Source organism: Podarcis bocagei, assembly GCF_964188305.1.
Source record: "Podarcis bocagei genome assembly, chromosome: 13".
Lineage (NCBI taxonomy): Eukaryota > Metazoa > Chordata > Lepidosauria > Squamata > Lacertidae > Podarcis > Podarcis bocagei.
Window position 1 is genome coordinate 25,652,800 of NC_138138.1, and position 17,277 is coordinate 25,670,076.

A 17,277-nucleotide genomic window follows, 5' to 3' on the forward strand; every position below is an offset into this window, starting at 1 on the left:
ATTCTTCTATCTTGAAGAGACTCCACATTAACAATTCAGGCTTTGAGCCTTGAGCCAACCAGAAGTGTGGGGGTGTTGGGGTGTCTCATTGCAGCCACTTTGGCCCAGGGCTGCCGTTCTAGCCCTTAAGAAATTGGGGGTGAAGTAACTCTCATATTTATGGAGCTGAGAGGATGCCGACCCAACTGTTAGGCAGAGTGAGGCAGTTGCCTCAGGTAGCAGATTTTGAGTTCACATCCACTCCATGCATTGAGAGTGCTCTTCCACCAATATAACAGTCATGGAGAATCTTGGGAAGTATAATTTGACAAGGGTACTGGGCACAGTAGGTCTGTGAGGTCAGCACCCTTAACCACCTAAGATTCCCAGGATCGTTTGGGGGAAGCCATGACTGTTAAAAGTAGTCTACGTGTTCTTTTAATGTATGGTGTGGATGTGGCCTTTGCCACATTTTTTGTTCATATTTTTACTTCTGTGGAGAGAGGTGCATATGGGATGTTGTTGTTATCATCACCACTACCATTTATCAAAAAAATCCCAGGGCTGGATCTTTTCTTGCATCGAATACCAAAATAATTTGCCTGATCTTTAGTATGCACCCTGACCTTTTTTGTGTGTGGGGGGGTGCCATTTCCTGTTCCACTTCAGGCAGCAAAATGCATTGGGCCCAGTCTGAATCTACATTTGTGTAGATTTGTTCAGCACTACCTCTGAGTTCTGTGTGTGAGAGAGTGTGTTTTAAAAACAACACTTCGTTTGAAATCCAGGATCCATGTTGATATAGTAGCTTATGAGGATTACATTATATAATTTATTTCCTTTTCAAATCCTACCATCAGGCAACATCATTAATATGGATTAAACCATTACGTTTCAAAAAAAAAAGTGAGCAAATTCTCTTTCATCAGGCTCACCGTTTAAGCATTGCAAGGTGGAGTGGGGGGAGAGAGAGAGATTTTGAAAAGCCAGCCTGACATTGAAGTCACAAATAACACACTGTGGAGCTACCCTTTGAGTTGGTCTGGAGCCTAGAGCCAGTGCAGAAGGTGGTTGTTAGGTTGCTGGGGGGGGGGGATGATTTCATTTATTTGTTTGTTTATTGCATTTATATCCCACCTTTTTCTCAAAGGAGTTCAAGGTGGCATACATGGTTCTCTCCTCTTTATTTAATCCCAGCAACAACCCTTGGGGGTAGGCTAGGCTGAGGGGCAGTGACTGGCCCAAGGTCACCCAGCAAGCTTCATGGCTGAATGGGGATTTGAGCCCAGGTCTCCCAGGTCCTAGTCCAGCACTCTAACCACAACCCCAGACTGGTTGCCATATATCTCCCTGCCTGTGGGTGTTATATAGAACTCAGAACAGGTTACTTCAGGTAACACCTTATCCCTTATACACCCAGTAGAACACTGCTGTCTGTGGGAGAGTTTCTCCTGCAAGTTCCAAAGATCTCAGAAGCCCCCACACTCCCCAGTGACTCAGAGCAAGGCTTTTATCAAGGCTTCCTGTGGAATAGCAACCCTGTCTAGATATGACAGGCATCTACAACCTGCACTTTCTTTAAGCAGTCGAAGACATTTTTGTTCTGATAGGCTTTCCCAGCGGGAAAAATGGATCTTGACCACGAGTGTCCACTTGTTAGGTGTTTAGTGTTGTTGATGGATTTTTAATTGTTGATAATTATCTTAAGTATAAATTACCTTAAAGCAGTGCTTTAGAAGGAAATAATAATAATTGTCACAATCTTTAGACAGTGTAGGAGATCACAGGCTAGGGCTGCAATCCTATAGCAGGTTTCCTGGGAGTAAGCTTACTGAAAGTGGGACTTACCTTTGAGTAGACATGTGTAAGACTACATGGTTTAGGCTCTAGTAGGTATCATGCAAGTTTAACATTGTGCCAGGTTGTAGATTACTGGGACAGAGATACGCGTAGTGGCTGATCCACCAATTTGGAAAGTATAAATCCCAGAAGTTACCTGGATCAGTCTCCTACCTTAGGCAATACACCTAACATGTTCCTTGTTAGGTAGGGGTCTAGGTAGAGAAACACAGAGGTTTTATGTCTGCAAAACTGAAGATTAATTTTAGGAGGTAAAACATATTAATAAAAGCTGAAGTGGGGAGGACTGCCTAAAGGTTGGATGGAGATGATGTCATCAATTTATTCTATACAGTGTTTATTTCTGGGGGGACGCAGGGGGACGCATACCCCTAAACGTTTTGGCCTCATTGAGGGGCAGTATTTCAATATGAGTAGGAAAATCAGAGTACCCCTAAACATTTTTTAAGGGGGGGGAGCACTGATTCTATATAGCCAAAGTCCTGCACAGGTTGAATGGAGTGTAACTTTCAAAAAACAAAATCCTACCTTCAGGTGATAGAAACATCTGCTCTTGAATGGCTCGATTCATCATTCTCTGGGACACACAAAAATCAAATGGAGCTGTATTGGTCTGCTAGAAAAGCACAATTTCAAAACATTCCTCTGTCCCTCATAGTTAAAAAAAAAAGAAAAGAAATAAAGACAGCCTTCTATATTCTGACTTGAGTCCCCCATCTTTCTCTTGCAGCTGACATACCTTCCACCTCCATGGGGTGAGTGCCGCTCCTCAGACTTTGGCCTGGACTTCTTTCCCATCTACAGCATCACTGCGTGCAGGATAGATTGTGAGACCCGCTACGTGGTGGAGAATTGCAACTGCAGAATGGTCCACATGCCAGGTAAGGTATTCAGGGGTGAGCTTGAAACAGCCTCAGCATGTGCCTTTCCCTTGGTGTCAGGGCTGGCTCTTGTCAAGGGGCCAAGTCCTGGGTGTGAAGCAAAGAGGAGGGCCAGAGGTCAGGGGGAGAGCACACAAACAGGCCCCAGGTTCAGTCCCTGTCATTGCCAGGTAAGGCTGAGGAAGATCCCTGTATGAACCCCTGCAGATCTGCTGCCAGTCATTGAGATATTATTGGGTTAGTTCAGGGGTGAAGAACCTTGTGCAACCTGATGCCCAGTTCACCTGGGTAGAAATCTCTCAGGGGCTGCATTTTGGGAGTGGGCGGGGCCTGATCCAAAAGTAGGTGGGGCCTGACACAATCACATGCGACCATCTTCTTTACTGCATGCTCATCCCTAGCCTATGGATGTGCAAGAGGCCTCCTTGATGGCCTGGCTGAGTAAGTTTTTTGTTCTCACTTTGATGGTCTTGGGCTTGCTGATCGGAAGGTCGGCGGTTTGAATCCCCGCGACGGGGTGAGCTTCCATTGTTCTGTCCCAGCTCCTGCCAACCTAGCAGTTCAAAAGCACACCAGCACAAGTAGATAAATAGGTACCACTGCAGTGGGAAGGTAAACGGTGTTTCCGTGCGCTCTGGCACTCGTCACAGTCCTCCGTGGGCCAGCAGTGGTTTAATCATGCTGGCCACATGACCTGGAAAAATGTCTGTGGACAAACGCCACAACCCCATAGTCGCCTTTGACTGGACTTAATCATCCAGGGGTCCTTTGCCTTTACCTACAGGCTGAATCTCTGCCTTGGCATCTCTAAGGCTCCAGATTTTGGACTCGAGTCCTGACACCTGTCCTCTATTACAAACCTCAGTTTACATTATCCTTTTATGAAGACGAGCTCTTTCAGCAGAAGTTGCTCAGGTTTGATTTTGAACTAGCCCCTTTTTAATGCTTTGGTGTCATTTTGGACCATGCCCTGGTTTAAACCAGCCTTTTGAATAAGGTGTTCCATTTCTGGGATGAATGTATATGTGAAAGAAGCCGCTTGTGGTTGCCACCACACTTTCCATCACTGCCATAGGTAATTGATGAGTGTGGCCTACAGTTGTGCTGTTCTACCAACTTCCGTGCATAACTTACTATAGATGTCCAGTGATGTGTTTCTATGTACTAAGACTCCTCTGGGGGAAAAGAAATGTACTGGGTTCAGCATCCTGCCTTTGGGCACTGAGATAAGACAGTAGAAACTGCTGAGATAATGCATATGAAGATCACTTTAAAATATGCTATTACACATGGATATTGCTTCCTGTACCTGTTCCCCATTCACTCCTTCACAAATAACCCTACTCGTACTCAGCCACTAATTCATGTACCACTCTCTCACACACATAACATTTCACACATTGCCAGACAGATGGCTACTGATGTGATAGTTCTACCTCCTTCCATCTGGTCCCTTGGTCTGGTGTGCTGATAGATTGCTTAGGAGTTAAAAAACAAACCAACAAAAAAATCCAAACCCAAACAATTTGAATGTAAGTAAACATTCTGTTACACTAAAGTGAGAGAAGCCTGCTTTCAATAAATCAAAGCCAGGGCTCTTGCACCCAGTAGCTACAGAACCTCTATTCCTGGTAGCAGGAGTCCTCTTTTGGTTTATCAGTTTATTTGACTTTTGGAGGCAATTTGGCAACATCACTATTTTGGTGAAAATCTGTGTGCTTTCAGCTATATGATCCTATGCCCATTTACTTGGAAGTAAGCCCCATTGAAGTCAGTGGGAATGACATCTGAGTAGGCATGCGTAGGATCACTCAGTAAACTTGTTACGTCATTTGGTTTTCTCAGAGTGATAATAGTAAATAATTTTATTATTTATACCCCATCCATCTGGCTGGGTTTCCCCAGCTACTCTGGGCGGCTTACAGCATATCGACAAACATAATTAAACATCATACATTAAAAACCTCCAGATACAGGACTGCCTTCGGATGTCTTCTAAAAGTTGTGTAATTCTTTATCTCCTTGACATCTGAAAGGAGGGTGCTCCTGGGAGTAGTAACTCTCAGGTCCCAACCAACTATCAAAAACTGGATTTGGTTTCCATATATATTGTTGTAACTGCTCAGTCTTACTATATTACTCTTACCAGATTTATTACCTGCCCTTCATCAGGCAGGGGCAGGTGCACAGGTCACAACAATTTCTAATTCAAGATTAAAGTCAGTCAAAACAGATTACCATCACAAGAATAGGGGGGACGGGACGATGACCCGAAAACACGCATCTCAGATGTCAAAGGCCAGGGTGAAAAAGTGCATCTTCAGCATCTGCTGTATAGTGAAAGCTGTATAGTAAAGGTGTCATATGCACCTATGGAGAGGAAATTCCAAAACTTAGGGGCTGCCATGGAGAATGCCCTCTCCTGGGACACCCCCCCCCCAAAAAAAAGACTTCTGAGAGAGGTGGAACTACCAAGAGGACCCCCTATGCTGATCTTAACACCTGGGAAGGAGGTGGTCTTTTAAATCTTTGGGACCTGAGTTGTTTGGGGCTTTAAATGCTACTGTGAGAACCTTGAATTTGGTCCAGAAATGAACTGACAGGCAACAACCCCAGCCAGTAATCCTTATTCCAGTCCCTGTAAAGCAGCCTTTCTCAACCTGTGGTTCCCCAGATGTTGTTGAACTACAACTCCCATCACCCCTAGCTAGCAAGGCCAGAGCTCAGGGATGATGGGTGTTGTAGTCCAACAACATCTGGAGACCCACAGGTTGAGAACAAAGCAAGGACTAGTTTCCCAAACTAGTCAGAAAGAAACTCACTGTTGCAAAGTTTGCATAAAAATGTCCCTGTGTGTTTTGTATTTTCTTTGTGTGCAGGAGATGCTCCGTTCTGCACGCCGGAGCAGTATAAAGAGTGTGCAGAGCCTGCGCTAGGTAAGTTCTGAAGGACAAAGGATTCTCTCACTGTCAGTTTCTCAGAATTATTATTATTCCCCCCCCCCCACCGCCTCCAAGGATCTCATTTCAAGCCAGGAATGTGTTTTCAGGGCCTGTGTTCTGGTAACATCGGGATAAAAAGCACAACTTGTCGCGGACTTGTTGGATGCAAAGGAAGGGTGGGAGGAACCAGCTGGGGAACCCCCCAGGAAGAAGGCTCAGAGCCTGGGGATTGGTGGTGGGACGGCGGATGAGTGGTCAGAGGAAGAAGAACGGATGGAGGAGGCGGAGGAAGCTGAAGAGGTGGCAGGGCTTAGTGAGCTTGGGAGAGTCTGTGGCAGAGGAAAGTCAAGAATTAGAGGCAGAAGAATTAGAGGCAGAAGCAGGAGAGGAGAGGAGATGAATCTGGCTGGTGAAGAGGCATGCCAAGCACAGGGCTGTCAAAGAGCCCCTTGTGTTGCGGTTCCCAAGCGCCCAGCAGCCACCTGCCAAAGGGACTCTGACAGATGAGTTGTCCTGCCCACATGTCAAGAGCTGGCCTGTGAGAAGGGGAACAGACAGCTGTTTGGCCCATTGGGTCCAAAAGGTTCCCCCACGCCAGCCTAGAATGGACCCTTGATGATGGCGAGCAAAGCAAAAGCTCCCCTTATGCTTGTATCTCTGAGCTGGTAGTTCCACAGATAACCCATCTATCTGGTCCCCACTTTGCCTTGCAGTGGTTCTTGGTGAAAAGGACAGCAGTTACTGTGTGTGCCAAATGCCGTGCAATTTGACGCGCTACAACAAGGAACTCTCCATGGTGAAGATCCCCAGCAAGACCTCGGCCAAGTACCTTGAGAAAAAGTTCAACAAGTCAGAGAAATACATCTCGTAAGTAGGCCCATTCCGGTCGGGGCTAGAATGATGCTAAGCAGCCCAATGAGAGGCTCTTGCTTGTGGTGTCCCAACACAGAGGGTTGTAGCCGGTGTTAGCCCTGCTCAGAGTAGACCCATTGAAGCTAATGGACGTGACTGCCTTGCGTCCAGTAATTTTAATGGGTCTCCTCCACATGGAACTCCATGTATATGGTGATTGATTGCCAGGCCTCAACTAGGTCAGTCTCTAGGCTGTCGGGTTTGGGAAGTCAGGGAGCTGGCTGCCCGTCCCCTCCAGTGGCCCAGGCAGGGCGCCTAGTCAGAGGCTGGCAGTAGTCAAGATCCAACGTAGCAACAGAAGGGGCTGGAAGCAGTTGCATTGTCCTTTAGTGTAAATAAAATTTTATTTGATTTTTAAAAATATAAACATACAACAAAAACCAATTCAAAATCCAAGATTACTCTGAATCTCCTAATTCCTAATCTCTGAATCTCCTAATTCAAAAACCAATTCAAAATCCAATCAAGATTACTCTGAATCTCCTAATTGCCCCTCATCCCTTCCATGGGTCTTGCTGATAATATTTTCAACCCCATATCAATACTTCTCTGATTTTTTTGTCTTTCTAAATTATCCATACATTACGTTACATTACATGTGTGGTTAAAATCCTGCCAATGTTTTCACCTGCTTACAATGCTCTCGTATATAAATTATAAACATTTCCCATTCCTTTTTAAAGATCTTGTCTTCTTTATTCCTGAGCTTCCCAGTTGAGTTTTGCCATTTCGGCATAGTCCATCAACTTGGTTTGCCATTCTTCTCTGGTCAGGGTTGTCTCTTCCTTCCATCTCGGGGCTGGTAGTATCCGTGCGGCCGTTGTCGTGTACATGAACAGTCTTTTCTGGTCCTTTGGACTCTCTGTACCTATAATTCCTATTAAGAAAGCTTCTGGTGAAGCAGTTGCATTGTCAAAAGGCAGGCAGAGGCCACAATATTCAAGGCAGCAACGAGGCAAGCGGCACAGAAGCTAAGCATAGTCATTACACTCAGGGCAAGTTGCTGAGGCTGAGGAGCTAGCTCTGAGCTCTGGGCTTCTTCAGGCGTGGTCTGCTTGGCCAGCCGACTGGATGCTGGTATTGCAAGCTCACCATAGGGACTGAGCGCCGATGGCACTGACATCTGGGAGTTCTAGAGTTACACACACCTACGTGCATGTTGCCCCCCTGGAATTTTGCCCTGTTAGTTTAACACGGTGCAAATGAGCAGCCGGAAAGTGGAAGGGAGAATACTGCCAACCTTAGGTGGCCTAAAGAGAAATCTGCATTATGGCTGTGTACATGCCATATACTTAAAGCACATCCTTACCACAAAGAATCCTGGGAACTGTAGTCTATTCAGGGTGCTGGGAATTGTAGCTCTGTGAGGGGTAAAGTACAATTTCCAGGATTCTGGGAGGGCGGGGAGAGGTGTTAAATGTATGGTGCGTACCAGCTGCGAGCAACTGGTGTCTCCCGACTGAAACTAGTTAGACAAGGGGCAGAAAACGGAAACCAAGATATTCATAGGATTGGAACACTTTCCTTATGAGAAAGGACTTGGAAATTGGGGGGGGGGGTTGAGCTGGAGGGGTCAGTGTAGTGGCAGGTAGGGGGAACCCAGGAATACATTTGGGCGGTGGGGTGCTTGACAGGGGCTTACAAAATTACGCGAGGTGGGGAGAAAATTTAGAGAGAAACATTTCTCCTAATAGATTGTCAGGACAGGGCTGTTTTGTTTTGTTTTTTAAGGTACCCCTTCACAAAACACACATCTTTCTTTTGGGACTCACTGCTATGAGCTACCTGGAGACTTTGTTTTATTATTTATTAAATTTGTATACCACCCTTCATCCATAGATCTCAGGGCAGTTCACAAGCTTAAAGATACAAGATGAAAACAAAACAAAAAAATGTAAAAAACAAACAAACCCAAAATAACTACAACCCACAAACCATATTGGATCAATCTGTGGAGGAGGTGAGGTCTGTCAGGAGCTAAAAGTCACAACAGCCATATGGATCTTTATGGTTCAGAGATGCTGCAACACTGAATTCCAGTTTGGGGGTAGGTGGGTGGAAGGAAGGAAGCAGCTGAGGGTTGTTATTGCCTTCAAGCTCTGCGTAGAAGACTTCTAGAAGTGCCTGGTTGAAAAAAGAATTATAGAGGGACCTCTGGTCAAGATCTAGTGGGGCTCTTATGTATCTCTGGAATATTTGGCGCCTTGGTTTTCAAGTTACAAAGGAGCTGGCAGTGTAGCAGCTTACAAGCAGCTTATGTTTTTTAATCAACCGAATATTGTTATTTGTTTTTTGGTGGGCGGTGGGGAAGAGCCTTGAGGATGGAGGAGGTGTAAGTAAAAGCAGTACGCTGCGGTTGTCTAGAAGCCGCAAGGCGCGTTGACAGACTCCCTACCGATTACATAATATCTCTTTCCCTTGGGATGGCCTGACCCCCTGCTCAGGCATAACGCATCCCTCAGGCTACCCATTTGGAATATGAGTTTTCTCTCGTCGCCGCTCACTCAAAAACGTGCCATGGCAGCAGAAAGCTTATTTGTTTTCACGGATGCAGCTCCTTCCTTTTGATTCTGTCTCTCGGCTGCCCGTGTTGTTTTGTTTTGTTTTCTCCTCAGGGAGAATATTCTTGTGCTTGATATATTCTTTGAAGCCCTCAACTATGAGACCATTGAGCAGAAGAAAGCATACGAAGTGGCAGCTTTACTTGGTAAGTAAGAATCCTGTGTGTGTGTGTGTGTGTGTGTGTGAAATGAATGGAATTTGGGGGTTTCGGCCCAACTCCCTTCCAGTGGTGGTGGGCAATTTGAGGTAGAGGGGAAATGAGTTTAACGGGGGCGGGGAGATCACCCAGCAACTAGTCACAATGGCTATATCTTACCTCCAGGGTCAAAGGCACTCTTCCTCTGAATACCAATTGCAAGCATGTCCACAGCATGCTTGAAACAAGAAAGTTGCCAACCTCAGCAAGGAGCAGCTGAGAGCATGGGTTGCAAGGCCAATCAGTTTTGTGCAAATCGCTCCCTTTGTGTGCAAAGCGCTGTTCCCTCCCTGTTTCCCATCAGCAGATTCCCCCCCCCCCTGAGCTTATTACACATGCAAGACCCTTCAGCCGGAGAGATGCAGTCCTGTGCTGCTTCCCGTTGCCACCTGGGTTATCGCCTCCCTGTGTGGCATCTATATTCTGCCACTGGTGGCGTGCTGTGTGATTTGGCATTGAGTCATCCTATATCCTGTATGCTGTGCTGTGGTGGCCTTCCTCTCATCGAAGTCAACAGGAGGGCAATGCTTTGTGCCATGTCCGTGGACTGGTGTAAAGTTGGTCTGTTGATGTGGCCTGCTCATGGATCAAAAGGGATATAGGGGCCAACATAGATGGGCGTCTCCTTTTGGCGCACAAGGGGCCAAGTTCAATCCCCGGTCAGTGTGGACAAATGGTCTGATTCTGTATAAGACAGCTTCCTGTGTTGCACTGTGTCACCCAAGCCCTGTTTCAGTCACTCTGCTTGCATATCTTTGCCAGTAGAACAGCTCCAGCAATGTTGTTTACTGCCAGCCTACCTGGCATGTTCCACCAGAGGTGTAGCTGTCATGACAGTGGCTTAGCTGCTGTTTTTCCAGCATAGTGAGGCTTCTACCCAATCCTATGTGTCATTCTCCTCACACTCTGCCAACAAATCTTTAGTATGTAGAATTACCGCCAGTAATTAGAAATATGAAAGAGGAGAGTGCAAAATATGGTTTGAAGCTCAACGTCAAAAAAACGAAGATCATGGCCACTGGTCACATCACCTCCTGGCACATAGAAGGGGAAGAAATGGAGGCAGTGAGAGATTTTACTTTCTTGGGCTCCATGATCACTGCAGATGGTGACAGCAGCCACGAAATTAAAAGACGCCTGCTTCTTGGGAGAAAAGCAGTGACAAACCTAGACAGCAGCAGAAACATCACCTTGCCAACAAAGGTCCGTATAGTTAAAGCCATGGTTTTCCCAGTAGTGATGTATGGAACTGAGAGCTGGACTATAAAGAAGGCTGATCGCCGAAGGATTGATGCTTTTGAATTATGGTCCTGAAGGAGACTCTTGAGAGTCCCATGGACTGCAAGAAGACCAAACCTCTCCATTCTGAAGGAAATCAGCCCTGCCTGAGTGCTCACTGGAAGGACAGATCGTGAAGCTGAGGTTCCAATACTTTGGCCACCTCATGAGAAGAGAAGACTCCCTGGAAAAGACCCTGATGTTGGGAAAGATGGAGGGCACAAAGAGAAGGGGACGACAGAGGACGAGATGGTTGGACAGTGTTCTCGAAGCTACCAGCATGAGTTTGACCAAACTGCGGGAGGCAGTGGAAGACAGAAGTGCCTGGCATGCTCTGGTCCATGGGGTCACAAAGAGTAGGACAAGACTAAACAACTAAACAACAACAACAATTAGAAATATTTAAAAAGGTGAAAGAATGTATATCTGAAAGCAGGTTAGGACAATTTAAATTAGAGTTTATTTCCTACACGTATGCCTGGTTGTTAATTTCCATTCTGTTGTAGACCAGTGGCCTCAGTTTGTCTCCTGCTCCCGCCCCTACCCTGTCGACAGGAGTTTGCCTTTCTACCCATCACAATGAAGAATTATTGGCTCGCCTGACTTGTCAAAGTCAGAATCCAGCCCGTCTGTTATTTAGATGAAAGAAAGGAGAGTTTAATGTCTGTCTGTTTGTCCCAAGGCCTTTGTAAGCAGCGTTTAAGCATATACCCTGTTGTCATGGAGATGTAAGCCTTTTCTTTCTTTCTGAACAATAAGCAGAGAGATTCTTACCAGTTTATATAGAGAATAACTATGATTTTTACTGGCAGGGAAAGGATAATCTGTTCAATAACATATTCATCCCTAGATGCTTCATGGACGTTGAACAAGAACCTGAATCAGAGTAGCAGAAGTAAGCAAATATAACAATTGCATTTTTAAAAAATGCCAATAGGAGAGAGATTCCAGATTTTCAAGAGCACAATAACTGCGAGGCAGGTAGAAATTCAAAAGGAATTTGACCCTTGTATCATCTTCATAGATGGCATATAACAGTACACAGCAGGGCCTTCTTGGTAATGGTACCAGATCTATGGCACTACCTTCCCAGTTCTGCTCCAATGGCCTCTCACCTTATATTCATTCAAGGATCAGCTGTCATATTCTGTTGCTACTGTAAATTGTGGTTTACATTTTTTTATGCTGTATTTTATAAACATTGTTTTCCACCCTAGTATCTCTATGAAGAAGGATGGGATATAAGAAATATAATTATTGTAATCAATGATCATTAATAGCAATAGCAACAGCTGAGGGAGATTGCTAAAAGTTCCCAAGAACCAAGGAATCAGAGAGGATGGGCAGATAGCAGATAGCATCAGAATGAAAGCTATAAACCTGTACGTATATGATTTCCTGGAAATAAACTCTGTTGAATTCAGTAAGAGGTACTTATCAATCAGCAGTCTGGTGCTACAGCTGAAATGGCCAATGCCATTTTAAGTTGCATTTAAATTAGCATCAGAAAGCTGTGAGAGGAAGAAGGCATCTCGTGGATGCTTAACATGTTTACTGACAGTATGAAAGGAAACAATATGCTTCTCCAGGCAGAGGGTAGGTTTTGGGAGAAGTTGATAACTCTTCTCCAAGCAGCTCAGCCATCAGAACTGAGCTGACGGGTAGGGGTGCTTTAGCTTAGCAGAAGGGACAGTCCGTATCACCCTTGCCAAATCTGTAATTTTATCCGAGAGGACAGGTGCAGGCTGCTGGCTTAGGGTCAGTGGTGGACAGTGCAGTGGCAGTGCTGACCTGATTGTACCAGTGCACTTGCCTTTTGCCAACCTCCCCTCCAACTCTCAGTAGCAGCAGTGACTCATCTGCTGGGGGATCAGGTAAACGCCACCACCTCACTATGCTATCCACTACTATCAAAACTGAGCCCCTCAACCACAAACATAGCTTCTGCGCCCGGACTTCCCACCCACCCACCAAACACACACAGAGTGGACATTCTTTACTCACTCACTTTTCATGGAGGATACGGATGCCCCTGTCATTCTGCTGCATTCTGGTGTTTTCTGTGTGGTCCTCAGATTTTCCCCACCCCCAAGACCAGAGTTTTAGTCTGGTGGGATTTGGGGGGTGTGCACAATTGTAGAATTTCCCCTTTTAGTGTGGACAGATGAAGTGCTACTGAGACTTTTTAAAGTGCTGCTGTGCTTTTAATTAGACACTTCCTGTGTGCAGGTGGAACCCATTTTATTACTTCCCGATGAATGTGAATGGAGCCATCAATGGCATACTAATTCCTCCTTGAATAACCTCTCCTAATTGTTCCATCATTAGTTTATGTTTCCACAGTACTGGCAATGGGGAGGATTTAATTGCCAGTTTTCTTGAAATAAGTTTATTTCACTGTAAAAGAAAGTGAGAGAGAGGAAGGGTCTTTGAACTATAACAGGCAACTTATATTGTTCTGCTGATCACATACAACCAGGAGCCCAAGATCTCAGGAATGATGCTAGTGTTGACCAATTCAGAGGCTACTGCCTGCCAGCCACAGGAGCTGATATTGCAAATGCCCTTCTGTTTGGTGCCTGAAGAGTACTCTGAGGCCCAAATGTGCTCTGTTCCCAGTAGCTCACTGAGACAACGCCACACAAGACCTTTAAAGCATTTTCAATGCACACATTTGCCTTCCTCCAAAAAGGAATTACATTAAATGCATTTTTTTTAAAAAAGGATGCTGGGAATCATAGCTCTGTGAGGGGGAAACTACAATTCCCAGGATTTTGTGGGGAACTGCTTTGAACATGCTTTGGTGCCTGAACAGCCTGGTTTTGTGGTAGTGCAAGGTCCAGCCAATCCGCATTCTGCGACGCTTTTGCTGGAAACCAAGGAAGCCATTTCTTCCTGAACTGCTTGAAGGAGGGTAGCATGTTTTGCCCCAAAAGGTGGTGAGCACAGATCCACAAAAGGTCCAAACTGTGTTATTCTCTACACCCCCATAAATAGTGTGTGGATAAAACGTCTGCTTCGGTTTCCTTTCCCTTCTCCAGGTGATATTGGAGGTCAGATGGGCCTTTTTATTGGTGCTAGTATCCTCACCATTCTGGAAATATTTGACTACATCTATGAGGTAAGTTGTGGCCCTCTGTTGTGGTGACATATGTAATCCTGGCATCCAGGTACCACCCAGCCCCTCCTCTCTGACCCCATCAAGTGCCCAGATACTTAAGCTTCCTTTGGCTCCCTTGTATTTTCTTTTTCTTTTGAAGCTGCCTCGAGGTTTTTTCTGGCTAAAAAGAGAGAGAACAGCATGTAAACGTAATAAATGACTAGGGCCTGCAACAAAATGTTGTGGTGTGAAGTGCCCCATTTCATTCTCTCTGCCTCTCCTGGCCTTCAGTTCCCACCCAGCTTTCTCTACAAAATCCATTCCCTGAATTCCCCAGCCTTCTCCTTCCAAGACAAAATACATTTGAAATTCTGCTATCTGCATTTCTTGGGATTTCCTGATTGCAATGAATTTTGAAAACTTGAAGCACAAAATCCAAACCCACATTTCAGGTTTCTGCTGTAAACTCAGAAATGGTGGACCAAGTTACAGAAGTGTAAAGCCTGGGTCTTGTGTGCTATCAAGACCAAATTGGGTGCAACACGAACCCTCAGTAATAAATCTGGGCTGCAGAACAATAGCCCCCAAACTTAAATTAGGCTCCCTCAAATGTCAGATTTACAATTTTTAAGAATTGTATGACCCAAATAGATGTGCTGTTTAAATGCTTATTTGCATTATGCATATTTGCATGTTTTATTAAATGCAAATATGAGCCGGTGTGGGTGTGGGTGTGTGATAATTATCAGGGCTGCAGTAGGCGTGGTGGGGAGATTTAACCATTTCGTCCCCTACCACAGCCCTAATGGAAAATGCTTCTTCAAATCTGCTATTTGCATTGGGAGGAACTCCCACCTCCACCCCTTGGTCCCAGTCTTATAGCAAAGATAAGAAGAAAGCACAGCTGCCACCAGTGGGGGGATTTTGGGGCAATGAAAATAGCAGCTTCAGTGAACAATTTTCCTTTGGATCACAACAGGAGAGAAGAGGGATATAGACTCCCTTCCCACTTGCTGTAATCCCAGTAATTATTTGGCTAATAACCCAGCAATTTCTATTTGCATTTTTTTTAAGAGAAAGCTTGAATGTAAAGATGCATTTAAACATGATGTCTAGCATGGCCCTTAGAGAAACCAAGACACAAGAGAGATGTAAAGGGCAGGGGGAGGCAGTCCCTTAGGCCTGGCTCTGCCCCCCCCCTTTTAAGTGGCAGCAACAGGAGAGGCTCCCCATTATCCATTGTTCATTCCTGCTTGCTCAGTTCTCTACGCCTTTTCCCCCTGTCTGGGCAGCCCAAGCTGGAGTGGCCGGGGAACTTGAGCAGAGTGAAAGATGGGAGCACCTTCCTTGCTCCTAGTTCACTCGGCTTGGATCCGCAAGCCACCCTCCTGCACATTGCAGAGGTGGGCACTCAATTAATAGAGATAGAAAGTGGGCATAATACCTTTTTAGTTGTGGACAATTGTCCAAGCAATAGAGGTTATTATGTATCTTCTGGTGTTTGTTAAGACTGTGATGATTTTAGCATATACGCTTTGACAAAGCTCTGTGGACTGTTTGGAGATGATTCTCTGATTGTGTGTACAGTGGTACCTCGGAAGTTGATCAGAATCCATTCCAGAAGTCCGTTCGACTCCCAAAATATTCAAAAACCAAATCGTGGCTTCCGATTGGCTGCAGGAATCTCCTGCAGCCAATCAGAAGCCTCAGAAGCCCCATTGGATGTTTGGGTTCCAAAGAACGTTCACAAACCGGAACAATCACTTCCGGGTTTGCGGCATTCGGGAACCAAACCATTTGACTTGCAAGGTGTTTGGGATCGAAGGTATGACTGTAGTTATTTTATCTTTGTTTTATTTTTAAAAAAAAAATTGGGGGGGGGGGAGAAAGTGAGCATAATAAGAATACTTTTAATTTGTATACTGCTTTTCTATATTGCTATACACAAGGCAGTACAAGCTGAAGAAACAACAAAGAACACACACCTTATAACAATCTGATCCAATACAAAAAAAATGTCGTGATAAAAATATAACTTTAAAATAAACAACTTATATCAAATAAAGGCATATCCAACAACCCATTGGAATTTAATAGTACAACCTGAAATTAAATAAGGCCTACCCTGCTGTGCCGCAACTCCAAATACAGGGAGCTGCATGTGGATAAATTTGGGCATAGGATCACCTGTGAGGCCCCTGTCTTAAAATACGCTCTGCCCAGCTACCTTTGCTGTGTGCTAGTTCTGTCAGAGCCACTTAGCCAGGGGCCTCGTTCAGCTCAGCTGGATGCCAGCTCATGAGTTTGGCACGTGCGGCTAGGTGCTCTGGAACAAGCAGGCCTCCCTCTTAAAGCAGCTTTTTCCGAGGGGTGGACCGGGAACAGCGGCGGCTGGTGTTCACTGGGACTGGTAGGGTCAGCCAGCAGTAGGAGGAGCCAGGCAGGGCCAACAAATTCTAGTTTTGTCCCCATCACCCTCTCTGCTGAGTTCTACAAGGGCAACAGAGAGACGAGGAGGAGGACGATGCTGACAGCCAGGGCCAGCACCTGGACTGGATGTAAATACGTAGGCAGACAAGAGGGGTCTGCCTCTCCTTCATTGGAGGTTTTTAAATAGCATTTGGATGACCATCTGACAGGGATTCTTTAGCTGTGATTCCTCCCTTGCAGGAGGCTGGACTGGGTGGATCTTTGGGGTCCCTTCCAATTGCACAGTTCCATCATTTTTTTGGCAGACTGGGGCTGGTGGGGTAGTGCCCCAGATTCCCTAATGGAGCAGCTTTCACAGATGCTGAAGGCAGAAGCAGGCATGCTTCATGGAATCTTCTCTCACACATGCAGACCAGCAGCAGTCATCCTTTGCCTTCTCTTCCCCCAGGGACCCTCACAGACTTTGAAGGTTTTCCATCTATTTGTGTAAAACTGCGTAGTTACGTTTTGGGATTCCTTTCGGGTCGAGCGAGTGTCAAAACCTAAAGTAAAACAGGCCAAATATGAGCTCTGCAACCACCATGCACGCCACTTTCAGCTCCTGCAACACTTGCTTCCCAGTTCCCCAGGCAGTCAGGTCTGGGCAGCCATTGTCATGCCACAGAACGTGGATTATGGTCCTTCTGCACACAGCGTGGTGCCTGCCACTGCTGTCTGATAACCTGTCTTCTGTAAAAAAATGGGGCAAGTGTCTAGTCCTGATGTTGATGGGAAAATGAGAAAGGCATTTACTCAGAATTGTTAGCAACTGAGGAAAGGGTTGCTTTCACAGTAGGGACCTTTCAGCTGGAAGCGTAATTGAAACAGTTAAAACAGCCCTGTATTCCTTATAAAAATCCTGCAACAGTCTCTTTTATTGGTAGCTCCCTCCTTGCCCCTTTCTTTTAAAATGGCTTCTTCCTCTCTGCTTCTACCCCTTTAATTAAACTTCTCCTGTTCACTCATATGACTGAATTCCTGAATCAACTTTTGATTAGCTGGTTCCTGTCCCCTTTCAAGTGAGGGGATCTCCTTTCTGCTTTCTTATTTGCAGCTATTTTGTTGTTGTTGTTGTTGTTGTTGTTGTTGTTGTTATTG

General features: G+C 45.5%; 1 protein-coding gene across 5 annotated transcripts in view; it reads left to right on the forward strand.

Annotated features, from left to right (window-relative positions):
• LOC308571108 (acid-sensing ion channel 2) overlaps positions 1–17,277 on the forward strand; it is a 403,467-nt gene that overhangs the window by 376,463 nt on the left and 9,727 nt on the right. For 4 of the 5 annotated variants that reach the window (XR_014001279.1, XR_014001280.1, XM_081166502.1 and 1 more), the window contains 6 exons: positions 2,570–2,720; positions 5,600–5,656; positions 6,376–6,529; positions 9,190–9,281; positions 11,461–11,505; positions 13,652–13,731. Coding sequence is in view for 3 of the 5 variants with exons in the window: in XM_081166502.1 (XP_081022628.1) it covers positions 2,570–2,720; positions 5,600–5,656; positions 6,376–6,529; positions 9,190–9,281; positions 11,461–11,505; positions 13,652–13,731 (579 nt within the window). In the remaining 2 variants the exon portion in view is untranslated. The remainder of the gene's footprint in view (positions 1–2,569; positions 2,721–5,599; positions 5,657–6,375; positions 6,530–9,189; positions 9,282–11,460; positions 11,506–13,651; positions 13,732–17,277) is intronic. The other variant, XM_081166504.1, reaches the window with a different exon arrangement.